Source organism: Dasypus novemcinctus, chromosome 1 (genome assembly GCF_030445035.2).
Source record: "Dasypus novemcinctus isolate mDasNov1 chromosome 1, mDasNov1.1.hap2, whole genome shotgun sequence".
NCBI classification, from domain to species: Eukaryota; Metazoa; Chordata; class Mammalia; order Cingulata; family Dasypodidae; genus Dasypus; species Dasypus novemcinctus.
The window spans coordinates 130,073,322-130,101,014 of NC_080673.1; the positions used below are offsets into that span (position 1 = coordinate 130,073,322).

General features: G+C 39.9%; 2 protein-coding genes across 8 annotated transcripts in view; one reads left to right on the forward strand and one right to left on the reverse strand.

Annotated features, from left to right (window-relative positions):
* USO1 (USO1 vesicle transport factor) overlaps nucleotides 1-9,848 on the reverse strand; it is a 137,715-nt gene extending 127,867 nt beyond the window's left edge. Inside the window, exon 1 of one of the 2 annotated variants that reach the window (XM_058296814.1) lies at nucleotides 9,549-9,848. In XM_058296814.1, the coding sequence (XP_058152797.1) occupies nucleotides 9,549-9,614 (66 nt within the window). In that variant the 5' untranslated portion in view covers nucleotides 9,615-9,848. The remainder of the gene's footprint in view (nucleotides 1-9,548) is intronic. The other variant, XM_058296809.2, reaches the window with a different exon arrangement.
* Nucleotides 9,799-27,693, forward strand: part of G3BP2 (G3BP stress granule assembly factor 2) — a 97,306-nt gene continuing 79,411 nt past the window's right edge. For 2 of the 6 annotated variants that reach the window (XM_058296858.1, XM_058296885.1), the window contains exon 1: nucleotides 9,887-10,020. The gene's annotated coding sequence lies outside the window, so the exon portion shown is untranslated. Of the gene's footprint in view, nucleotides 10,126-27,693 lie in introns of all 6 variants that reach the window. The other 4 variants (XM_058296846.1, XM_058296855.1, XM_058296882.1 and 1 more) reach the window with 4 other exon arrangements.

The following is a 27,693-nucleotide window of genomic DNA, read 5'->3' on the forward strand; positions in this document are numbered from 1 at the left end:
GAAAACTTCTACTATGGTCTGTGTAGTTAATGGTCTCTAGAAACAGCTTTATTCAAAATACTCATGGAAATTAGCACCTACATTGTAAGCTCTCACAGCAGTCACTTTTAATCCTGAGCTCTGATCTCTAATTGTTATTTCTAAGTCCTAAGATGCTTTACTCTTTTTGTATAACCTAATAGCTCCCTAGAATTTTTAAGGGCTTGTATAAAAAACCTAGAACTCAGAACTAAAGTTAACCAGTTTTGAAACACTGAAAAAGCAGCATTAACTCTAAAAAAACAACCCAATTAAAGAAGCTAAAAAAAAAATCAGACTTCAATTAAAAGTAAATGGGGCCAATCTAAAGACTGAGGAGAATCAGGATACAAGAAAGACGGGTAATATTTCAGTATTTTAAAACTTTAAGTACTATGGGGACCAGAAAGAAATTAATTTTGTCAAGAAAATTCTTTAAATTTCTGTAGAACACTAATTAATCAGCTTATTTAAACAACCTAACATGGAACTGAAAATAGTGACTACTCTGTACAGAATTGTCGTAATATTCTGATCCATTTGAAAGTGTTCTGGGCATTAAGTAGAAAGGTATCTGCAAAGTCCCTTAAAGACTGGGAGAAACAGAAATATTAAACTTCTTCATCTGGAAATTCCTACTACTCTCTAGGAGCTCCCAATTTATTGAAATGGTAGAACTTTGCAGGGCCAACCTGTGAAAAAGAAACCTGCTAGTAAGCTGAGCCCTCAATTCTTCAGGCTTGCACCCATGACATTTATTTCTGTAGTGATGAAGTTAAACCTAAGTATCTAATGTCTAAAAGTCACCTGTAAAGAATCTCTTTGTTACTCAAATGTGGCCTGTCTAACTCTCATTACCTTAACCCCCAGATGGGACAGGACATGAAGGGATAAACTTTTCCTGGCAACATGGGACTTAGATTTTTCCCCAGCAATGAAGGACTTAACTCCCAGGGATGGGCCTCTCTGACAAAGTGGGATTAGACCAAAAGGGGGAAAAGAAATAGAACAGAATAAAGTTTTACTGGCTAAGCGATTTCAAATACAGTTGAGAGGGCATTTTGGAAGTTACTTTTATGCAAGTCTCAGCCAGAAGGGAAAGCACAGAGAATATTCTGGGCTCTATCTAAGAAAGGTTATAAACTTATTTCCCCAATGTAAATGGGTATTTAAGCCTAAAAATTCTCAATTTACACATTAAGTTTATTTTTCAGAAAATCTCTGAATTACCCTATGCTAGAAAATCCCTGGAACCTAGAGGTTAAGTGGCTGTATTCCTTTTCCATTAATATTAATGCCCCTTTTCCAAGATAGGGAATTTTATAAACATAGAAGGAGCACTTATAACTGACGGTTAAGAATTAATAATTATGAGTCATTATATAGATATCTTTATACTATAAAATAGCAAAAGGTTAATACCTGAAATTACTGAATATGGCTAGAGTGGTCCCACCTGTCTAAGCCAGCTCACCCTAGACTAAACCTCAACCTTGTGTATGCTTACTATTAGGATGGTAACCGCTCCATCCTTCTCTGTTTAATATCCATATGGAACTTTTCCGACTGACTTTTAACTCTGTACTTTCCTATCTCCAAAACTTGATCTATGAAAACTATTGTAACTTTGTAACTCCCCCTGGTTTGGCATCCACACACAGCTTGTTCAATCCCTTAATGTTTATTAATGAAGGAACCTGTATCCAGCTCCACCCCAATTATTCATTAGCATCCTAATATTAGATTTTCTGCAGATCATGGAGCCAGTTTTTGAGCCGTCTAAGGCTACTGACGTCCTTTGACTATGCAAAGGAGAATAAGAGAGAGAAAACCTTTTTCTCTCTTTGAAAAAATAAATATAGGGAATATCTTCAGGATCCATGTTAGGCAATGGTTCCTCAGTCTTTACACCCAAAGCAAAATCAATAAAAGAAAAATAGATAAATGGGACCTCATCAAAATTAAAAACTTTTGCATATCAAAGGACTTTATCTTGAAAGTAAAACAACATCCCGCATAATGGGAGAAAATATTTTGGGAACACATATGTGGTAAGGGTTTAATATCCAGAATATATAAAGAAATCCTACAACTCAATCACAAAAAGAGAAACAATTCAATTAAAAAATGGGCTAAAAACTTGAACAGACTATTTTCCAAAGATATACAAATGGCCAAAATCAAATGAATAGATGCTCAACATCATGAGTCATTAGGGAAATGCAAAGGGAAACCACAGTGAGATACTATTACATACCTACTAGAATGGCTACTATTAAAGAAAAATTACAAGCACTGGAGAAAATTTTGAAAAATAGGAGTACTCATTCATTGTTTATGGGTGTAAAATGGTGAAGATGCTGTGGAAGACAGTTTGGTGGTTCCTCAGAAAGTTAAGTATAGAAACACCATATGGCTTGGCAAATCCCACCTCCTGTTTATACCCAAAAGAATCAAAAGCAGAGACTCAAACAGGTATTTACACACCAATAGTCATATCAGCATTATTTACAATTGCCAAAAGATGAAAGCAAACCATGTGTCTATCAACAGAAGAATGGATAAATAAAAGGTGGTATATCCATACAATGGAATATTATTCAGCTGTAAAAAGGAATGGAGTTCTGATCCACGTGACAACATGGATAAACATTAAGAATATCATGTTGAGTGAAATAAGCCAGACACAAAAGAACAAATATTGTATGATCTCAGTGATATGACATAATCAGAATAAGCAAATACAGAGTCAGACTCTAGAATATAGGCTACCATGGGAGATGGTGGGGACAGGGAATGGGGAGTGAATGCTTAAATGATACAGTTTCTATTTGGGTTGATGAAAAAGTTTTGGTAATAGATAGTGATAATGGCAGCACAACATTGTGAATGTAATTTAACAGCACTGAATTATGTATTTGAATGTAGTCTTTAAATGATCTAATTATAATCTAAATTTAAAAAGTGGGAATACCACAAAGCTAAACATCAGTCTCTTTGCACATGAAAAAAATGAATTCAACACAACCCATTTCTATTACAATTATCTATAAATCGACCAAGGTAATATACTGCTTCATTTACTCTCTGATTTCTCTAAAAAATGAACTATGTTTTTCAAAAGGACATCTTTTTAACCAAGGACTCATAATGAGACTTGTCTACCAAATAGCCAATCACAAATGCTAGCATTTCAAAGCCTAACACTACGAAAGTTTTCAAATTAAAGGTGCAAAACTTTTCATACAAAGATGTTTATGACTTTCCTTCTTGAGGTATAAAAATATAAGCCTGTCTTTTCTACATGCTATCCACAAAACAGCAAAAATAATACATAAACAGAAAGACAGTGTTTACTGTCAACAATTTTATTTAAGAAATTCTGATATTTCCTCCAAAAAGTTAATCTGATTCAAGAGTAATTAGAATTACTTCTCAAACCATAATAAGGCAAACCAAAATAACTTATTTTATCTCTAAATATTCAAAGGGCAACACTTACTGAACTCCATAAAACTATTGTGATAACAGAAGACCTCTAATATGTAGCATTCTTTTAAAAACGTTTATATCCAGTACAATTTTTTACAAGATAGACTGGTGATTAAAAAAAGGATCTGGTCAACTAAATTTGGTAAGCACTGCTTACTTTAGATCTCCATCTTGAAAATGTTCCCTAAATAAAACACAGTGTCTAACAAACTTTATATAAATATTAGAGTTTTGTTTTATTTCAGAGCATCACATGGCACAGTTTGGTAACAAAATTCTTTTTCCCATTCATGTTCCTTAGAACATGCCTTGGTAACGCTAGGGTGCATAAAATTTAAATAATTATAGATTTTTAAAACCACAGTCTGCATAATAAATCTTCAAAACAGCTATTCAATATTCAATAGACATGACTTAAAAGATTATAAGACATATAGAAGGGATCAAAACACAAATTATGGTTTCTTTGGAATAAGTATTGCAAGACAAGCAAAAAAAAAAAACAGAAACACTTATCGGTTATGACATTGACCTGGATCTTAATGTAGAATATGAACCATCAACCCAAATAAGAGTTTCAGAAAATATATTTATAGTAATGCGATATAAAATGTGCTTGGTCAAAGGAAGGCTATGTCTAAATTTAAGGCCTTAACCCTTAATAGCAATTTTTATAAAAAAAGAGTACAGCTGTGTCTATATTGTAAATTCTTTTGCTTTCTGAGCCAGTTGATCAAAGTTTGATCTCAAGAGAGATGCTATGGGGAAGCAGATGTGGCTTAAGTAACTGAGATCCTGCCTACCACGTGGGAGGTCCGGGTTCAGTTCCTAGTGCCTCCTAGAGAAGACAAGCAAGACAGTGAACTGATGCAATGGGCTGGTCCCGCAAGCTGACTCAACAAGATGACACACGGAGGAAAACATAATGAGGGAAACAACAAAGCAGGGAGTGGAGATGGCTCAAGCAATTAGGTGCCTCCCTCCCAACATGGGAGGTCCAAGGTTCGGTTTCTGGTGCCTCCTAAAAAGAGATAGCCAGCACACAACAGACAGACACAGAAAATGAAAACAATGAGGGGGTAGAGAGAAATAAATAAATAAATCTTTAAAAAAAAACAGAGAGACGCTATGCAAGTACAGTAAATCTACACATTTTTTCTGGACATTAGCAACTTTTGTACCTCAGGAACCAACCTGAGGTTCTCAAAATCATTTTATGAGAACACAAAAAAAAACCCTAAGATATACCAAATGCAGTTAACACTTGATATTTTCAAGAAACTAGTTTTGAAAGGTACTAATTGGAAATGGAAAATTAAGCATGGGTGAGCATTCAAAAGCATGAGTAGGATTTTTGCTAATGTTTATTTGTACCCAGCAAAGTACCTCAACGCTTAAGGGGTTTTAGTAATCACAAATCAGTCTTTCTTTAATATATGTTAAAAAAAAATTAAAAAGTACTTTACTCTAAAATTTTAATATGTATGAAATTATGGACTTAAAATAGCCAGTACTTAATAGACTTATTGACTATCACATGATACACATAAAAAAATTTACTACTTTATTAGCTCCAAAGAACATCAAAGTTAATATACTACACAAAAATTACTCTTAACTGAGTATGGAAAACTGAGTACTAATAATCTTACTCTCACATATTTAAAAGACATTTAAGTTCAATAAGAAAAAGAAGGAAAACAAAGCAGTTAGTAAATGTGAAAAATCCATTAAAGTAAAAAGTTTGACATAATGGTCTATTTTATTTTTTTAAATTTATTCCTAAGCATTTTATCTTTTTGATGCTACTGTAAATAGGATTCTTTTCTTACTTTCATTTTCAGACTGTTCATTGCTAATGTATAGACATACAATCCATTTTTGTATATTGATCTTGCACCCTTCTACAATGCAGAACTTATTTATTCTCAAAGTTTTTTGTGGATCCCTTAGACTTTCCAATAAACAAGATTATTATCATGTTATGGACTTTAATCACTATAGAACTTTAATTTCTTCAGTCTTTAAAAGGTATTGTTTTACCACCTAGTAATTTGTGAGCTGCTATGATTACAGATCTATGATTTATTTCATAAAACTTAACAAATATTCACTGAGCAGCTACATCTATGGAAAAACAAAGATTAAAATGTATACAAGGGAGGGAAACGGACTTTGGCCCAGTGGTTAGGGCGTCCGTCTAGCATATGGGAGGTCCGCGGTTCAAACCCCGGGCCTCCTTGACCTGTGTGGAGCTGGCCATGCGCAGCGCTGATGCGCGCAAGGAGTGCCGTGCCACTCAAGGGTGCCCCCCGCGTGAGGGAGCCCCACGCGCAAGACGTGCGCCCGTGAGGAAAGCCGCCCAGCGTGAAAGGAAAGAGCAGCCTGCCCAGGAATGGCGCCGCCCACACTTCCCGTGCTGCTGACGACAACAGAAGCGGACAAAGAAACAAGACACAGCAAATAGACACCAAGAACAGACAACCAGGGGAGGGGGGGGGAATTAAATAAAAAAAAAATTAAAAAAAAAAAATGTATACAAGGGAGCAGATGTGGCACACAGTTGGGCACCTGCCTCCCACACGGGAGGTCCTGGGTTCAGTTCCCTGTGCCTCCTAAAGATGATGCAATGATGCAATGAGCAAACACAACGAGCAGATGCAAAGAGCAGGGAGCAGATGTGGCTCAAGTGATTGGGCAACAACCTACCATGGGAGGTCCTGAGTTTGGTTCTCGGTGTCTCCTAAAAAGACAGACACAGCGAGCAAACAAGGAGCAGACAGACGAGGGAGCCATGGGGGAGGGGCAGGCGGAGGAATTAAAATGTATATATTGCTTTAAAGAAATCTATGAGTCTAGAAGGGACGAAACATACACAAATGGTAGAAACTGGTAGAAAACATAAGAAATGTACAATTCAGTTGAAATGCAAAGACAGCTCAGAGGGGAAAGAAGTTAACTGCAGTTTAGTTGGAGAAAGGAGGATTAATATTAGGAAAGGCTTTGATGATAGGATTTGAAGGACAGGTAGAATTCAAACAAAGATAAGAAAAGATGCCTTTCATTGGAAAAAGATGAGAAAGAACAAGAAAGATGGAAAGCCACAATGAAAATAATTTAAATTTGAAGAGATGGGAAAAAGACTAGAAACTACTAAATCATAAGAAAGAAGTCAGAGTTTCTAAGTTCTAACAACTTAAATATCCAGTTCAGATCAAATCATCAATAAAAAAATCTAATATTGTACTATATACACACTACTGATGCTCTATAAATACCTCTAAATTAGTAGCCTATAATTCCTTATACCTGTTGAGCTACCTGATGGAATGAGATGGTGAAACAAGTTTTAGTCATCCTGCAACTCAGAGTAAATTGTTCTCTTTGGAAGACAAATTAGTTCTCTAATTTTGAATTTTACATGCTCAAAGTTAGGCAAAAACAAGCATTTGCACTCTCCTTTCATTTATATTTACAACAAACTCAAGAGAGACTCAACCCTCATTTTGAAATCATGGCATAAAAATTCACTGTGGTAAAGTCACAGTGCTCTAGTCCTAACTGCAATACGGTGCAGGCTGCTTTTGAATTCTGTGCCTCAGTTTTCTAACCTGTACAATGAGGGGTTTAAACCTGAATTATCTGTAAGGGCCCTTCTATCCTTAAAATCCTATACTTTATAAAATGTATATGTTTTATATAGAAGACACTGTGACAAGGATAACTACCTACCAATAACAAAAAAAGAAATGGTATTATTCCCACAACCCACATGTAATAAAAATTACCCATGGGAAGTGGACATCGCTCATCTGACAGAGCGTCCCTCTACCATATGGAGGGTCTAGGGTTTGATCCCCAGGGCCTCCTGACCTGTGTAGTGACCTGGCCCATACGCAGTGCTGCCCTGCGCAAGGAGTGCTGTGCCACACTGGGGTGCTACCACATGGGGTGCCCCATGTGCAAGGTATGCACCCCACAAGGAGAGCTGCCCGGCGTGAAAAAAGCGTAGCCCACCCAGGAGTGGTGCTGCACGCATGGAGAGCTGATGCAGCAAGATGACACAACAAAAGAGAGACACAGTTTCCCAGTACCGCCGGATAATGCAAGCGGACACAGAAGAACACACAGCAAATGGACACAGAGAGCAGACAACTAGGGGAAGGGGAGAGAATAAATAAAATAAATCTTAAAAAAAAATATTACCCATTACTGAGCACCTACTAAGTGCCAGGCTCTATTTATTTCACTTAATACTCATTACCCTGAAGAGCAAAGCCACCTTTTGCTTGTCTAGCAAACAGATGAAAGACTAGAATTCAAATCAAGATCTAATTCACACAACTCACAAAGCCACCTTCTGCTTGTCTAGCAAACAGATGAAAGACTAGAATTCAAATCAAGATCTAATTCCACAGCAATCTCAATAAACCATACTTAAACACTTAGTGACTCAAATGCAAATGCCAAATGGGTAAAATAAATGAATAAAAGCTGAAGAGGTGGGCCATGACTATGGTAACCTGGAGAAAGCATGTTCTTCTAACAGCACAGCTCAGCTATCATGTGAGAATGGACAAGATTAGTCAACATTCAGTTGTGTGTGTGGAGTTGGGGGGGGGGGAGAGCTGCGTGGAGGTAGGCGGGGAAAGGAATCTCCTGATTTTCAGATTAAGGAAACAGATTCACCAGCTTGCAACTTCTACTTTAAACAGCTCTAATTCAGACCTGTGCAGTTAATTTTAATGTATTATATAAATTTCCAAAATTCCCAGATAAGTACTAAAATATGGGCATCAGCAGCAAAACCCAGGCTTTGAAGTAAGGCAAACCTTGGTTGAATTCTGGCTCCATCGGTTATTAGCAAAGTGACCTTGGTTGTTACTTCACCTCTCTAAGCCTCATTTCTTCATTTATAAAGTAAGGATACTATCACCTAAACTACCGGGTAGTGAAGGATCAGAGAATGTGGAATATAAAAAGCTCAACACAGTACCTAACACAGGTAAGAAGTGACAAACGAAAACTACTATTATTACAGAGTAATAATAGTAATCACTCCAGTAAAGTGAATGCTATTACCCTTCAGAACCCCAGAAACAAAGTTATGCTTGTGAATGCTAGCCAAAGTTTACTTTTAAAAATCATCTTTTTTCCATTAAATCTAAAATTATTCCAAAATAAAGTTTATTCTTAAAAGTGCCATACAAACTCATTTCCGAAAGTCACTAACCAAACCACTAAACCTAAGACCTACGCAACTATCAAACACGTTTTCGTTGGCTAACAAAATTTTTAAATGATACTGCAAATAGTGTTATCACGGATTCAGACCCAGTGACTTCTAACTGGAATGGGTGGGAGGAAAAGATGTGTCCCTAAAGCGATTTGAGCGCGGAAGCTCCTCATAACATCCAAGCTAATTATGCCAAATTGGCAATATTTGGGTTTATCCGAAAAGCGGGTTTGAACTAGTAACACTTGGCAGAACGGCCCACCATCCAGTTGGAAGGGACAAGAACAGGTGGCTTTGTGCCCCAAAATATCGTTTTATTCTTAGCCACATGCTCTAGTCAACAGCTGGGTTTTAAAGCTTCTTGCAGTCATCCCCAACGCCCCAATCCTGGACCGCGAAGGCGCGAGCAGGACTTCAGGTCCCTCTCGGGCGGCGGAGACACCAGCGAAAAGGAAGGGGAGTGGGGCCTGGGCCCCCAGGGGCGTGGGAGTCTGGTCAGGCAACCACTAACCAGGATGCGCCCCTCCCCGGGCAGCACCACTCGAGAACCATTCTCGCCCGGCCTGCGGAGCTGCGGGGTGAGGCTGCGGTCAGCCGGGCCGAGCCGCCGCGGTGGGGGCTGTGCTGTGGGTGTGAGGGATAGCTAGAAGGTTTCAGGAGAGGAAGGGAGGCACACTGGGAGGCGGCTTGCGGACCCCGACCCACGGAGGGCGCAGAAGATAACCTCCAGATTCCCGAGTCCCTCCGGCCTCTTCCCCTGCCTGGCCCCTTCCATGTCCCTGACCCGCCACTCCTCTCTCACCGTCTCGGCTTCTGTGTGCTGGGGTCCGGAACTCTGACCCCCCATGACCCCACGGAGAAAATTCATCTTGTCGCTCAACCACCGGCTCTACCGGTCCCTTGAAAAAGAATGACTTGCCCCGCTCTCAGCAGGGTCAGGCCCCTAAGCCTGCACTCCGTATTCCATTCCCCCCTCCGATTCCTATTCGGTGGCTGTCCCAGCTTCCTAAGCCCGGAAACAGCCGCCACCACTGGCCGAGGTGCGCATGCGCGGGGACGTGGCATTACGTGGCGGCTCGAAGCGCGAAGGCAAAGGCGGAGCGCTGCAGAGACTAGGGGTCCTCCCAAGCCCCGCCCAGTGCTCGGGCCCCGCCTCCCGCCGCAGGAGCACACCTCCTTCTCCCGCCCTTCGCCGGGGCCAACTCCAGCCACCCACGTGGTCGGATCCCGGAGCGGAGGACGTGAGAAGCCGAGTAGTCTGTGCGTTTTGACTTGTAAGTCTTTTAATTGCCGCGGAGCGGTACTTATTGCAAGCTTTCAAATCTGGAGTCGTATTTTGTTGAGTTGAAAGTGAAATTTTCCTTCGGCCGACGTGACAGGTAAGGGAGGTATTGTCCCCGGGAGGGTTTGTTTGATTTTGCGGTTTAGGATACAAGAGTTGTGGCCTTCCGATCCCTGTAAATTTTATTTCTTTAAAGGGCTTTGTTAGTGGGAAAAAAAAAAAAAAAAAGGTGCTAGAGCACCTTCATTCCACTGCCACTGGAGGGCGCATTTCTAAGCTCTTGCCCTTAAATCCTGCGAAAAGAAATTCCTCGATCCAAACACCAGATACACCGCTATTTTCAAGTGTTGTGAGAGGAAGCCGATTGAATCCTGCATGTAGCTTATTAGAAAATACATTGATCTGCAGTGTCAGTTTGTCAGCCAGTAGCAAAATGTTATATTTATTCTCAACTCCTACATTTTCAGTGCTTTTTTAAAAATACAAAATGCCTTTTTTTTCAAATAGGTATGCCTTGTTCCTTTCGAAATGAGGTTGCCAGGTACACATGCCACTAGAATAGCCATGTAAATATTTTGAGGCACACGGTCTAGTTAGCTGACTGATTCGTGTACCTCTCCATTTGGATTCCCCGCAGGTCTCGGATTGAGCATTTAAAATTGAACGCACCATCTTCCCCACGGTCCCTTAAAGAAAAAGAAAATCAGTGTGTTTCTTCTACCGTGTGCCCTGCAGTGGTCAATAGTACCACTGTGCAATGATTGCCTAAGCCAGAAGGAGGAAGCTGGAAGGAATCTTAGACTTGCTTTTACCCCTCCTTGTCCAGTAGTCAAGTTCTCTGCCCTCCTTCCTCTCTGCCTCTGACGTAGTTTATGTTCTCATCCTTTATCACCTAGATTACAGTAATAGCTTGTCTGTCTGCATTCAGCCCTGGCCTCTCTCCAGTCCAGTTTTCCAGTCCACCCTTGGGTGAGCCTAGGAACAAAACATCTATTTGTGTCACCGGCCTTCTTAAAATCCTCCAGTGGTTCCGCATTCCCTCTGTAAGAAACTCCAAACTCCTTAGCTTGGTATACAAGCATGATCTGGCTCCTGCCTGCCTTTCCAGCTCCCACCTCCCTACACACCCAGGAAATTATTCTTATGCCTGGATATGCACTCTCTTCCCTTCTCTTCATCAAGCAAACTCCTTTGACTTCCTTAACATTCAACACTAGCATTACTTCCTGAAAGCTCTCCCTGAAATCCAAATGCACATTTATATGATCATTAAAATATGTAGTAGGCACTCAACAAATGCTTATTAAACCAACTAGTAAGGGCAGGGGTTATGTTATTCATTTTTGTATCTATGTTGCTTAGCACTGTCTCAGAAAGTCACATTGATACATGATAAATCATATATGCATTAAAAGGATATATGAATATAACTGAGGGGAAGGATCCCTTTTTTCATGTATTAAGTGGAATTGTAGATAACATATCACAAAGGCTTTGGCAAAAGTTCCGTTCCTAGTGCCAAGGTTCACACTGCCAAAAATACTGTGTGGTAAGCATTGTCCTCTGCTTTAAAACCAGACACTTGACATTTTGCTTCAAACATTTTCCACAGGGGCATTTGCTGTGACCTAAAAAAAGTAACTAATAAATGCCCAGCATTTTATTACCTAGTAACATGTATAGACAGCCTCACCCCTGCCTAAGCTCACCTAAGCCTGAACCCTAGGCTACCCCCTCAAGGGCTGAGGCTCCAAAATGGAGTGGGGTGCACAAACACCTACTACACATATTATTTCGGTAATTAAAAATAGTGCTTTGCCATTTTTACAAAATTGTTTTAAGGCACCAGGCTTGACAAAATGTCCTGCTTTGTTTTAAACATTGGTGAGTATAGTAGGTCATAGACAGCTTAATAGTTTTCCCTTCATTTGACCTATTTTCTTCCCTAATGGCATCCACCTGGGACCAGAAGGACAATGGGCAGGAAGGATGGACATTTGGGTGTAGAGAAAACGAGGGCAGGGCTCAGGCTCCTGAGTTCCCTGTCCTCACAGAATTGCCTGTCTGTCTCTCCTGGTTTCTGAAAGGGTGGGGCTACTCACTACCTCCAGCCTCAGGAGGAAGCGGAGAGGAGCAGTGGCTAATTTCTCTCCCCATTAGGCTCTGAAAGAGGAGCAGAAACATTGTCACTTGGGGCAACCATGAAATGGACTCCATATTTAAGAGAAAGGGCATTACATGTTGATTCACTTCCTCTGATTTACAGAGAAGTCAGGGCCCTTGTCTTACTCCTGGTTGTATCCTTCAATCATCTAGCATAATTCCTTTAAGTGGTAGATGCTCAAAAATCATTTGTTAAATGAGTAAAAGAAGAGAAAACATGAAAAAAAAATTGTGACTACCTGACTTACACTGTGATACTTTTGATTGTCATAAATATAAGAATTCAGGATAAGAATGCCATGAATCATTAAAATACACATACAATCCAGATTTTAAATTTGGGTAGATATAAATGTTGATTTTGTTTATTTTTCCCTTAAACCTGACAACTCAGCAACAAAATTTGTTGGTTTGAAATTCATGTGTTTTTTTTTTTTATTGCTTCCTTAAGATCCCCTAGTTCCGTGACTCTTCAGTGACCCACTTTCCTCATCCTTTCTTACTTTCTTGTGAAAAATTGAGCAGTAACAATAAAATATCATTGCACAAGATTGTTTTTTGATTAGGGGGTGGGGTAGAGTGTTTTGTGTACCTGCTTAAGAACACTGGCAGAGATGATAATTTGGTATTGATATTCAGATTTTAAATACTAGTTCCTGGAAAATCAGTGTCCAAAAACATTCTTGACACAATTATGTATTGTTATCCATTAACCAAACACACACAACACAATAAATTGATAGTGATGAAGCTAAATTAACATTAATTTATAAAGAGTAAGAAGCAATAGGAACTCATGACCAATTAATAATACAAAAAACATACCAAAAAAATTACAGAAACCAAAACAGTAATTAACAGTAGCAAACACATAGATAGTTCTTAATAGCCAGGACTGGTTCAAAGTCGATTCGTTATTCACAGTAATGTTTTGAAAAGCCGAGGCAAACACTGAATTAGTGAAAACTGAACCATTGCTCCAAGGAGGATTATGCGGTTAGGTTCCTGAGTGCTTCTGTTTAAAAACATTATTTAATGTAATTGTTGACTCATTGAATTCAACAGCCCTATAACTCATGCATATTTAACCTGTCTTTTCAACATCACAACCTTCTTAACACTAGGTACACTACACAGCACTTCACATTATATTTGCAGACCATTTTAAATGACAATTACCAACAAAAAGTACAAAAATGTAAAAAACTTGACATTAAAAATACTACAAAAAGGACACTTGTTTACAGTATGAGAGCTGAAACAAGAAAACACATCCATCACCTTGTTCAGCATGGAACATGCACTTTGGGCAGTTGCAATTTTTTTAACCACTTTGCACATGTCCATGAATGGCTGTAAACTGCTGGGAATATTGATTTTAGGGTTACAAATAAATTTTAACTAGTAGATGAATTTGCAAATACGGAATCTACAAATAATGAGGATTGACTGTAATTTAGTTCATCCTTACGAAAGTCCTATGAGGTGGATGGTGTTATTAGCCCTGTTTTACAATGAGGCAGTAGACACAGGGTAATTTGCCTGGGGTCACACACCTGGAAGTGGCAGAACTAGGATATAAACGTGGCAGTCTGGCTCCAAAGTGTGTGCTCTTAGGTACTGTGTTATCCTACCTCACTAGACTCAAGATATGACATGCACTAAATAAAAAAGTAGCATTTAAATCCCTTCATAATCTTTCTCTGTTGTTTTCCTGACCTCATCTTCTACAACCCCTCTTTTTCACTTCATTCCAGGCACAATGACTTCCTTCGGGTTCTTGAAATTTGCTCCCCTGTCATGGTGTCATGGCCTCTACATTTGCTCTTACTTGAGCTTGGGCTACTTGCTACTCCACGACATAGCAAAATAGTTTGCTCCTCCACCCTCTTAAGTATACTCAAATGTTGCAGAGATCTTCCCTGGTTGTTCTAAGTTGCATCCTCTTCATCCTACTTATCCTTACGCTCTGTTTAGTTTTCTCTATAGCAGTTATCAGTCTTATACTCTTCTCCCATGCACACTATTTTCCCATATTTCATCAGACCTAATACACCTTCAGGTGTACTACAGAGAAAGAAAAAACCCAAAACAAAACAAAAAACCATCCTGCCCCTTACAAGGTGCCATCAACCAAAAGATTCATCTCAATTTATGGTTTCATAAAACGTGAAAAAAATGTGCATTGTGGGATTAATGAAATGCAATATAATTCCTCTATATTTTGTTTATTGTTTATGTCCCACCATAAGAATGTAAATCAATAAGGGCAGAGATCTTGGTCCTTCTGTAAACTGTTTTGTCTCCAGAGCTTATCATAGTTTTAGGCACATAGAAGGTACTTAGTAATTGGATGAATAAATCCCTCAAATGGGGAAATACCCACTATAGGCTTGTGTACATGAGAATAGAAATTCTGCAGTGTTGTTAAGCATTGCACAGCAGCCAGACTTCATCAATAAAGTCTGAATCAGGGTCCTAAAAAATTTTTAACATGCTAATTTAGTTTATGAATAAAGTTTGGTGGCCCTTAATGAGTCACTTTGTAATTAACTTTTAGTCATGTGACAAATGAGTCTGTGGAAGAAAAACTTACATTTTTAGGATCAGATGTCAGGCCATTGGGAAAACCATTTTACCCTCCAAGTGTCCAGCTCACTTTGCTTTGTGATTCACTGCTAATGCAGTGTTTTTTCTCTTCTTAATGTTAGTATTCTCTTCAAGTGCAAAAGGATATACAGTGAAAACTCTCACTATCCTCCTTGGCCACTCAGGCAATCAATATGAACAATTTTTATATATCCTTCCAGATATACAAATATGTATATATAAATCTCTCTATCTCTATCTTTTTAAAACACAATTGTAGCACTCTGTACACACTGTTCTGCACCTTACTTTTTCCCAGTAATGTATCTTGGAGATTGTTCCATGTCTTAGTTTGCCAAAGGCTCCCAATATAAAAATACCAGAAATGGATTGGCTTTTATAAAGGGAATTTATTAGGGTAAACGCTTAAAGTTCTGAGACTGCAAGAATGTCTAAATCAAGGCATCATCAGAAGTGCTTTCTCACCAAAGATTGGCTGCTAGCAGATCCTGTACTCTGCCCCATGGCAAGGCAAGATAGCAGTTCTCCATCTGGATCTCTGTCTTCTTAAGCTCAGCTGGGAGCGATCAGGCATATGGCTTGTTTCTTTCCAAGCCTGTTCTCTTTCAGCTTTGAGCTGTTCTGTGAGCCTAACCTCTTGGGGCTTCTGTGTGTTTCTGCTTTCAGTTCTCAGTTTATATAAGACCCCAGGAAGAGGGTGGAGGAGACCTAACCTGGGTCATACCTCACCAGCATGAGCCAATCAAATGATTAAATGTGCTCTAATCAAGGCCCTTAAATGAATCTAAGGCAGTCAAAGGGCCTCATACCCACAGGAATGGATTAGGTTAAGAACATGATCTTTTCTGGGATTGACCAGAAAACCTCAAATTGTCACATTCCATATCAATACATGGAATGCTTCCTTATCCCTTTTTATTGTGTTCCATGAAGTGCTTTTCAAAATATTTTTTCAAGTCCTAGGAATTCCTTGGGAGAGGAGTTTGCAATAATGAGGGCTGTGAATCTCATCCTACTTCATTTTTTCAGCTTCATTTGTTTATACTTCCTGTTTAATTTGAACAAAAGGATTCAAAGGCTAAAAATGTTGGCCAACCACTTCTCTTAAGGGATGTATAACATGACTGTTAGTTTCCTAGGGTTGCCATAACAAATTCCCACAAACTTGATGACAAAATAACAGAACTTTATTCTCCCACAGTGCTGGAGGCTAGAAGACAGAAATGTTGGGCATGGCAGGGCTATGCTCTGATAGCTCTAGGGAAGAATCCTTTCTTGCCTCTTCTAAGCTTCTGGTGGTGAGCAGCAACCCTTAGCATTCCAGGGCTTATATAACTCCAATCTCTCGTTCTGCCTTCCCATGTCCTTCTCCCCTGTGTGTCTCTCTCTCCGTCTCTTCTAAGAACACCAGCTATATTGCATTAAGGGCCCACCCTACTCCAGTGTGACCTCATCTTAACTAATTACATCTCCAGCTACCCTGCTTCCAAATAAGGTCACATTCTGAAGTATGGTGGAGCTAGGACAACATATGTTTTTGGGAGACACAATTCAACTCATTCCAGTGACTGAGGCAAGGATTCAAAATGGTTGGTGGTGTATGAGTCAGCCAAAGGGGTGCTGATACAAAATACCAGAAATCTGTTGTTCTTTATAAAGGGTATTTGATGTAGAAGCTTACAGTTACCAGGCCATAAAGTATAAGGTACTTCCCTCACCAAAGTCTATTGCCTCTTGTTGGGGCAAGATGGCTGCCAACATTTGCCAAGAGTTCAGGCTTCTTGGGTTCCTCTCTTCCCAGGGCTTGTTTCTCTGTGGGCTCAGCTGCTGTGCTCTCTCCACAAGGCCAGCTGACATCTGTCAGGCAAATGGTTCTGTCTCTCTTCTCAGGCCTCTGCTGTGTCTAAAGACCAATCTCTTTTCCTTTGGTTCTTCTCCTGTGTGTTCACTTCCCAGGCTCCAGCTCAAAAACTCCCAACTCTGTCCTTTGCCAAGTCTTTTATCTGTGAGTCACCACCCACCAAGGGGTGGGGATTCAAGGCCCTACTGATGTTGCCCAATCAAAGCCCTAATCATAACTTAATCAAGTAAAGTTGAAACATCAGACAGACCAGTTTACAAACATAATCCAGTATCTATTTTTGGAATTCATAAGCAATATCAAACTGCTACACATGGGTAAGAACACAATGCTGGAATTCTTGTGTTACTTTTTTTAGCTCTTTGACTTACAGGAAGTTAAGCCTTTCAAGCTTCCATTTTCTAAAATATAAGAAAGGAACAATAACAGAATAATAGTACCTGGTTCATGCAGTTGGTGTGAGGATTTTATTAGATAATTCCTTTAAAGGTCTTAGTATGTGATACTTGGCACTTGAAACACAGTAAGTATTCAATGAAGGATAGCTGGTAGAGACCCAGATAACTTTTGGTGTTTGTTACCAATTTCTACTTCACAACTGAAAATTTAAGGATACCACCCTGTATTGGAACTTGCCTCAAACTTTATTGGCTCATGTAACTGAAAAAGTCTTTTACTTCAGGTGTATCTTAACCTAAGGCATCAGACAATGTTCCCAGGGTCTAGGCTTTGACTATATCTGATTCTACTCTCCTTATTGGTTTCTTTCTCTGGCTCCACATGGTGGCAAGATGACTGCCAACACCGGCAGTCTTCCAGTCTTCCAGGTCCAAGTCCATCAAGAAAGACTCCAAACTTCTATGCTAACTGTCCGCAGCAAAAGTCTCTCTATGTCTCATTGGATATAAGTAAGTCATGTGCTCATGTGTTCAGCCAATTCCTGTAGCAGAGGATATGAGATGCTCTCTTTCTAAAGCAAGGAATGGGACTCCTGGGGTCCAACTCAAAGCATATAGCCCAAGAACAGGGGAACTGGGACATTGTTCAAAGGAAAGCTGGAACACTGTGCCAGGAGAAAGTTTGCGGAAGATAGGAAAAGCAATAGATGCTCACTCTATCCCATAATGGACTGGACCGCCAGTTTCTGAAAAATATTTTTACATTAGTAAGTGCTTCTAGCATACAGCTAACACCAGTTCTGTTGCTCTGCAAAAGGTTCCAAATATGTTGCATTATTTAATAAAGTTAAATTTACATTGCTTTGTATTTGTATCTGCAAACAAAGCTATATCTACACTTTTTTTAAGTAGTTTTTTTTTTTTAAGATTTATTTGTCTCCCCTCCCTGATGCCCCTCCCCCTTGTTGTCTGCTCTCTGTGTCCATTCGTTGTGTGTTCTTCTGTATCTGCTTGCATTCTTGTCAGCGGCACTGGGAATCTTTGTCTCTTTTTGTTGCATCATCTTGCGTCAGCTCTCCGTGTGTGTGGTGCCACTCCTCAGCAGGCTGTGTTTTTTTCACGCGGAGGCGGCTCTCCTTGCAGGGCACTCTCCTTGCATATGGGGCTCCCCTACAGGGGGACACCCCTGCATGGCACGGCACTCCTTGCACGCATCAGCACTGCGCATGGGCCAGCTCATCACACGGGTCAGGAGGCCCTGGGTTTGAACCTTGGACCTCCTATATGGTAGGCGGATACTCTATCCATTGAGCCACATCTGCTTCACAAAAGTACAGTTTAGATGTGTTTCCATTTTTAAAGAAAACATAATAAATAGAAGTGCTTATGAAATACCTAAACTAGGAAATTCCATTTTCAGTTGCAAAGGAATTTTTATGAAACTATTTATCAAGTGACAAATAGATTTACTAGATAAAGGCCATGACACTGTTGTCTCCTTCGAGCATTTAACTCACATTTCTACACCCACTGCCCCTCCCCACCTTCCAGCTAGCTGGACAAGCAGGTCCTGAATAGCCAGGATGGGGCTGAAGTTTTCATTGTCCTATTCCACAGCTAGACCAAAGCCTTTGAAGTTCACATTACTAGCTCCATGGAGGCATCATATCATTTATTATTGGAGTCACTGCCACCTTCAACAGCAAGCCATGATCCCAGAGCAAGTTGCAGCTGATCCATCTCATTTGCCTGAGTCTATCACCCAAGTGTGTATGTATGTGGAAAGGGGTGGCAGGGGCCTCTGGAGGCTGTCTTTAACATCACAGTACAGTCTGTCAAGGTATACTGGGCCTTTGAGCCAAAAGTATGGTAGCTGACCTGTCTCAGAACTTTTCAGAGCCAACCAACACCTCTGAAGTTTGCTTCCTCCCCAGCTCCATCTCTTTCATGGAGTTAACTGTAAGGTCCAATGGGTCTACAATTATCTGTGGAGAATATACAACACATAATTGAGACGGACTCACAGATGCTACGAGGAGGGTCCAGAACTGGAATAGGCAGGTGGCTTATGAAAGAAGAGGGAGTTGGGTGTGGATGGAATTCTCTGCCAGCAGCTTGGGAAGTAGTCCATGGGCAGAGGGACGGAAGATGAGAAAATGACCAGCAAAGGAGAAAAGTTTCTCTTTGGCCTGACCGTTCACTACTTAACCCAGGATCTCACAAATACCATACTAGAAGAGCTTCAACCTCCCCTCCCCACAACTCTCTCCCCACCTCCAATACTCACATACACACATGGCCTTTCCAGAGCAGGACTGCAAAGGCCTTAAGAAACCCAGAGTGGCTCAGACCCAAGTCCTAGAACTCTTCCCTTGTCTCCCCAGTATATGAATAGTGACTCCTGAATAGCTCAGAATCCAGAGTCTCCATAGGTCACCGTAGCAGCCAGGCTCTTGCTATGGTCTATTTCTCAGATCTGGGTCAGAACAATTTGACTATACTGGTATTTTGGTATTTATTTTGTGGTGTAATAGGATTTTTTTTTAAGTTCAGAACTCATACCATTTAAAACAAATCAATGAAACATTTAACACATTCAGTTTTAACAAAAATTAGGGATTACTAGGTCTGCTGCTTCCTTCGACTTCAGAAGAGTCCTGGGGCACCTCTGCTGAATTGGTCTGGACCAGAACGAGTGCCTCCTCAAGCTAACAGGTTCTTTCTTTGGGTAGCTGTTCAGCTCTGGCCAGAGGCTTGAGAGCCTAGGTGCAGCAGTTTTGATTTCTTCCTCTCTCAACCTGGGAAGAATGGTCCCTCCTGTAGTCTTAACTTCTCCTTCCCCAGCAGAATGAGCCACTTCATTCATAGAGCTTTTCTCTCCTACTCAACACTCAGTCCCTCTCCTTTTCGGGGAGGTGGAATTGCAAGCTGCTGAGCAGCAAAGTCAGGCCTGAGAGAGCTTCTGATGAAGAGAGGAGACAAAGAGGGAGGGAGAAGAGAGAGTGACGAGAGGTCCAAGAAAGTGAATGAAACTGCTGATTAATATCTGTAGCTAGAGCATTACACCCACGAGTACAGTTTTTTCAGTACCTGAAAATAGCTCAGCATACCCCAATACTGAAAACAGATGTGCTTGGTTTCTTGAACTATTGATTCAGCAAACATTTGTGTCGCTCTTCTCTGGGCCAGGTCCTGCCATTGGTATTCATTCATGTGGGTCTCATTCTGGAGTGTTGGAAGTTATTCCCATTTCACAAAGAAAAGCCTAAGCTACGGCATGGTATAGATCAGACAGTTACCCAGACAGAGACCTAGGTTTTTGGTCTAGTCCTGCTGCTTTTAGCCTGAGGCCTTGGGCAAATTATTTAACTTTGCTGTTTTCAGTTGTGGTTGTCATCCACTGCAGCAGAAAACGCAACTGAACTGTGTCTTTAACAGAGGAAGTAGAAAGTAGTTAGTGAAGGATTAATACGTGGCCCTGGAATGCCACCTAGGATCCAAGCTGGAATCTTTCTACTCAACCATCCTTAGAATGAAGCATTGATCTTTGTGGTTACAAGCTGGTTGCTTCATCTCCAGCATTACATTCTTATACTAAGCAGAAAGAAGGGCAAAAGGTTATGTATGTTTATATATATATATAATTTCAGAATTACAGAAAGATTGCATATATTGAACAAAGTCCTATATACCCTTTGCCCAGACTCCCAAATATTTACATTTTTACTCCACTTGCTTTATCATTCCTTTCTCTCTAAATACATTACCTCCAAATACTTAAGTGTCTAATTACTAAAAAAAAAAAAAACCCACATTTTCTTGACATAGTACAATGATCAAAATCAAATTAACATTCATACATTGATACTATGCCATTATCCAATCTACAGACCTTATTCAAGTTTTGCCAATAGTCCCACTAATTTCCGTTACAGGGGAAAAAATTTTTTCTGATCTAAGATCCAAGCCAGGATTACACATACCTATAGATGTCCTGTCTCCTTAGTCCTTTAATCTGGAACAGTTCCTCCATCTTTCATGATCTTGACATTTTGAATGTACAGTATAGTTCACATCAGTTATTTTGTAGAATGCCCCTCAATTTGGTGTGGTATGATCTTTCTTCATGATTAAGTTCAGTCTGCATCTTTTGCAGGAATATCACAAAAGAGCTGTCAGTACCTTCTCAGAGTGTAGCCTCTGAAGAGGCACATGAAATCTATTTGTCCCATTACTAGTGATATTAATTTGATCATTTGTTTAAGGTGTTGTCTGCCAGGCTTCTCCACTGTAAAGTTTTAGCTCTCATTGACCATTCTTTACTGAATCAATGGTGGTTGCCAGTCTTGCCTACCTTATTAAAAGCTTTCCTGGAAACTCCATCTAGTAACTTGCACCCATTTCGTTAAGTACTACAGCCACCTCTAGCTGCCAGAGTGCCTAGGAAATGCACTGTTGTTTTTGTTTTGGTATGGGCACATTGCTACCTTCAATGAAATTGGGCTTTGGTTAGTAAAGAGATGAAATTTAAAATTGGGTAAGTAACTTGCCAATTGAATAACATTACTGTAAAGATTACTTTAAATATTTGTAAAACCTCTACACCTGTAACATGGTTGATACTTCAAAATATCCCTCTTTCCACCTGTGGGAACAGGTTTTTTTTATCACCTTTGGTCATACAGCTAATACAGATCCGTGAATCTTAGTCTGAACACTATACCATAACATCCTTGTGCTGATTTTAGAAATTCTATATTCTCTTAAATATTTTGGCTTGTCTTCCACTATACAACTAAAATTACATCTGTGCCTTTTTCAATCTACAGAACTCTTTGTTCAATAGTCCTATTTAATAGATGAAAACAGTACTGTGTGTTCAATAAGAATGTGACTCAAATTTCTTTGTTTCTTTCTATTTGGGTATTTTCACCCTATATAGTACAAGACAATTGTTCTCTTTTGGTGCCGGCCCCCAGTGATCATGATCTGGAAGGACATGGAAAGGAACATTGGTCAGAGAGTAATGACATTTGCCCAGCCTTATAAATAAACACATTTGCACAAATAAATAAAATGACAAATAAACACATTTTTGTGTTTTATTAATGCTTTGCAGTTTTTAAAATATTTAACAGAAAGGAGGAAACTAAAATCTTTCCTCTTTTGCCAATTATAGGAATTGAATTTTAAAATTCCCTTGTCACAAAATCAGTATGAAAGAACATGAAAATTTAATACCAATTGGCAGCAAAATCTCACTTCATTTAACTGAGAATTTTATTTTATATTGAGCCTCATGGAATAATATCAGTGCATGACAAATAAAAAATGATGGTAGAAAAAGAATAATTCAGGATACAAAATTATATGTACTGAATGATTACAGCTAAGTTTAAAATGTATGCTTAGGAAAAACCCTAGAAGGAAATATAGCAAGATGTTAATTGAGTGATTCTGTTTGGATGGAAGGTACCTGGGTAATGATTTCTTCTTTCAACTGTTCTATAATTTCAGGTTTTTTAAAAAAGCAAGCATGCATATTTTTTATAATCACAAATAATAACAGACTTAGAAAACATACTACATAGAAACCGTTGGGAAAGAGAAACATCTGGAGCCCTGACAAAACTATTAGTTTGCCTTAGAGGAGAAGTCCAAGGGACCCCACAGTGTAGCTGATGCCTGAGCTGGGAATTTCATCCCATCCACTTTGGTATCGTCTCTTTTTTTCCCTTCCTTCTATTCTTCCTTTCTTTCCTTAAATTTTTTTTTCCTTTTCCTATTAACTATAAGCCAGGGGATGAGATTATTTAGACAATTTGATAGAGTGGAAAGAATATTACTCTTTGAAGCTAGACAAACAAATATTAATTGAACAGCTACTATCTCATGCTCTGTCCTAGGCACTGGAATTCAGCAAGGATTAAGAAATATAAAAATGTCTGCCTTTGTAGAACTTATATTCTAGTAGGGGAAGACTGTGATTTAAGAGGTCTTGAAGAGACTATTTGATCCAAACATATCTGTCCAACCACATGATTACAATGCCTAGAATTATCCCAGGAAGGACTTACCTTTTTGAATCAATAAACATCTTTTAAAATGCTAATGTAAGTGTAGAGTTGTGATGGTTTGAAGCTGTATGCACCCAGAAAAACATGTTCTTAAATCTAATCCATTCCCATGGGTTTAAACCTATTGTAAGTAGGACCTTTTAAAGAAATTACTTCAGTTAAGACGTGGCCCACCTCATTCAAGATGGGTCTTGTCCTATTACTGGAGTCCTTTATAAATGGAATGAATACAGAGAGAGAGAAAGTCATTTCAGAGAAGCTGAGATCAGCAAAGCCCAGAAGGAAGGGAAAGACCAGGGGATGCTGCCATGTGGCAGAGAAGCCAAGGATTTCTGGCCATCAGTCTTCAGGAAAAAAGCATTGCCTTGATGATGCCTTGCTTTGGACATTCTCTGGACCTCAAACTGTAAGCTAATAAATACCCATTGTTTAAAGCCAATCCTTTCATGGTATCTGCTTTATGCAAACTAGTTAACTAAAACGAAAGTACATCATTAGGCTTAACAGTCCTCCATATTTTACAGTGAACCAATTCTGTCATGTACCTCAAGAACTACATGAGAGCTGTGCTTTGAAAGAATAAACATTTTACGTGATTAAAGGTCCTTTAGGTACTATCCAGGAAGGATAGATTTGTGTGGGTTTCTATAGTATAATAAAACTCGGCTGGTTTTTGTCCCCATTCCTGGGGAGGTAACCTCTACATCCATAATTTCCTGTGATAGGAGCATCTTGTTCACAGTGGTCCCAGGACTACACCTGATAGGTGGGACCAGCCACCCCTGTAGTCTTAGGGCAGGTGCTAGCAACATTAGAAAGAACAACCACGAAATTAGGGAGTTCAGGCTTTGAGCCAGTCTTCTCAGCCCAACCTCCCTGACCCTTGGGAGGGGAGAAGCTCTGAGATTGAGTTCACGTGGGCATTGATTCCATCAATCATGCCTATGTAATGAGACCCCTTATAAACTTGGCACACTTGAAGCTCAGATGAGCTTCCAAGATTGATAATGACATACATTGATCCGTGATGAGAGGATGAAGTGAGAGGACAGGGAAGCTTGCATTTCTTTTGGCTTATTAGTATCATTCTGCTGTAATAAAGTTATAATCATATGTACAGCACATTCAGGGAGTGCTGCCAGTCATTCTAGCAAATTAGTGAACTCCAGGGGGTGGTAGGGATCCCTGAAAATGTAGCCAGTTCAAAAGTGCTGGTGGCCTGGGCCGCTGACCAGTGACTGGTGCCTACAGGGCAATCTTGTAAGAGGATCGTCCTGAACTTGGGAGTCTGGCCTAACTCTGGGTCAAGTGAAAATTAAATTGCAGTATTTGCAGTTGGTGTCAGTAGAAGTTGACATTGTAGAAGTTTTCACAAAATTGCAACCTTAATTTCAGGTTGAGCGTATGAAGATCCTGTGAGAAGAGGTGTACCTAGGAAGGGTAAGAAAGATGCAAAAAGAGGAGTGGTAGGATTCTGGGAATAAATTTCACCCTTAACATTTGAGTTTGCCTTGAAGAAGATGCAGAAGCCTTCCCAGGGTTAGGCGCTACTCTCCCTCCCTCCCTGCATAGCCAAGTTTCTTGAAAGAGTGCCCTAGAACCTGGATATTCCTGAGAGATATATTTGTGCTTCCTCCCTTCTAGATCTCTCACATCAGTAAACACTCTTGCATTGAGGTGCAAATACTGGCCCGCTGCTCATTCAGTAGCTTTCCTGCTGCTCACAGTTTTAAATGAGCCTCTGGGAATTAAACAAGATTTTAAATATTTAGATGCCAAGGTTCTGCCCTCGTTTATACTTTGCATCTGTACATCCTCACTTTGGTTCACGCTTCATTTTGCCTCAGTTGCACCTCTTTCCCTGACATTCTGAAATTGCATCATTTAAGGTCTAGAAGTTCTGTGAGAGTCTAGGGCCTCTCCTGTTCAAAGGGCCTGAAAGCCCTGCGAAGGACCTCAGGTCAAAGAAGAGTCTGTAAGGATATAGGGGAATCTTCCAGGAAATGTTGAGGAAGTACAGCCTGGCCTCATGAGAACTGTGTAGTGTGTGTACGTGTCTGTCTTTTTCAGACTTTGTAGTCTCTTGTCTTTTTTGTATTCACTGAGTCTGTTCCATTCTCCTGCATCTCTCTAAGACCAGCTTTGTCTGCTGATTCGCAGTTTCTCTGCTGCCACATACCTTGAGCTTGCAAGTGGCTTTAACTTGCCACTGCACTGTCCCCAGCCCAAACCCAAACTCACAGCTCAGCTCTTCATAACTGACTCAGTATGATGCTGAGAATCTGATTGGCTCAGCTTGGGTTAGGTGTCCCGCATGGTTCAAACAGCAGCTGTGCTTAAGGAACATTGTCGCTGTTATCTTCTGTGCCCTAGCACCCTTTCCTATACTCAACTCCCTTATCTCAACTTACAGAGTGTGTGTGTGGGGTGGGGGTGGGGGTATGGTAGTTGGTATTATTTCCTGACTACAACAGCAGCTATTACTATTAACAATTTCTTGAGCAAGTACACCACTAAGCACTTTATAGGCATTATCTCCATTAACTGTGCACCACCCCCCCCCATCGTCATCCCCCTACTTTCATCCTTTTTTATGCATGCAGAAACTATTGAGGCAGAGAAGAGAAGAAATTTGCCAAAGGTCACAAAGCTCAATGACTGGCTGGGATTTGATCTGAGATCTGTCTGCAGAGCCTGCGTCCTCCCTTGCTTTTCCACACCTGTCCCTGGTATTAAGTTATTGGGTGCTCCTGACAGCTGTGCTGGTTTTACCCTTTGGGAAAGGAGATAATTTGTGAAACTGGGAGGTCCAAACAAGTAAGCCGCTCAGTAGATTTGTTTCCCAGTTCATTCCAGCCTGTGAGAAAGCTGTGATCTTGCCAGAACACATGAAATCAAGGAGAGATGGTCTTCTTGGTTTCTCACCCTGAGTTGTCATCAACTCAAGAAGCAGTCCAACACACCTTATGCATTGTCCTTTATATGTAAGTTATGCTTAATGTTCAGTACTAGCTGTCAAACACCTGGCAGAATACCTGCTACATGGTGGGCTGGTCAATAAACTTTTTTAAAAAAATTAAACTAAACTAGCCAACTTTAGACTATATCCTGCATGTAATTGAAGGCAAGTGTCATCGGAGCTGGTTTGTTGTTACCCAAGTTAAAGTTGAAGATGAGTTGATAGGGTTAAAGGGAATCATGATTAACAGGCTACAATTCTTGGAATAGACAGTACTGTTAAATAAAGGGCACTTTTTAAATAAAAATGAAGCCATAAATTTTCAAACCTTAAACTTAAAGTAGAACATCCCAGTAGAGATGAACATTTGGATCATAATAATGTCATTGTGTTCCCCAAATATACTTTCTTGGGTCTCTCACTGATTATTGCTGCCACCAACACATTGGCCTCTAGGAGGCACTGCTTCCACCTCTAACGCTATAGACCAATTCCTCTGAATCAGTCTACAGAGAGCTTTACTAAAGCTGTGTTCTAACTGCTAGAAGATAGCACAGGGAAACTGAGTAAGAGTGATGTCAATCTAGGTAATCTGGTTTAATAGAAGAGTTTGTTTATCCTTCAGCTTCTGGCTCTCTCAGGGATCCTTTCTTAGCTCTTGGACTATCCATGTAGATTAGGTCCTCTTTACTGCCATCACTCAGCAATCATTTGTCAGACTTGATTCTAGGGGCAGGGGCAGAACAAAACCTATAAGGTGCCTTCTCAGAGACAAGTCTGTGGAGGAGAGGGCTAGTCCTTAGACTCCTCAAGACTAGGCCAAGAAACTGGACAAAGGGGAGGTCCTGACTGCCTTTCTAAAACTGATCTTCACAGTTTACTGGTTTGAAATTGAGAAGGATATTTCCCTTAGGCAACACCTAGCAGGTAGGTAGTCATTTCAGCACACAGCATAATCCTAACACTTATTCTGGCAATGTACACACTCAACCAAGCTCAAGGGCCTGTTTGTTACATATACATTTGAATGTATTATGAAATAAATTATTTTACATCTATATTAGCTGAAAAGCAGTGGTTAACAGTAATAGGAAGAAAACCAATTAGCAATTCATTAAATTTGGATATTTTCCTTTTGTTAAGATTATTAGCTTTCACTTCTCATTGCTATGCATAATAATTTTTTCCACTCTGATTTATTGCTTCTCATCTAATGGGGCCTTTTTGTAGTAACCAACTTTTATTGAGCACTTACTATGTTCCAGGCATTGTCTAAGGACTTTGCATGTTGTAAGTAATATAATCCTCATAACTACCCTGTAGAGTAGGTCCTGTTATTCTGTGCATCCTCTGATCATTTGGCCAAGGTCACATCATTAGCAAGTGGCAGAGCTTGTATTCAGACCCAATCTGGCTCCAGAGTTCCACGACACGATATGAGAATATACAATACTTCTTCAATATCCATGTTTATTAGAATGCTAAAGTTAAAAAGCAAATGGGGTTTTAGTAGAGTTTCCAAAGGTTTCACCTCTGAGTTACATCTTATTTCTTAGTCTCTCTGCCTATTTCCTTATCTATAAAATGGAAATAATAA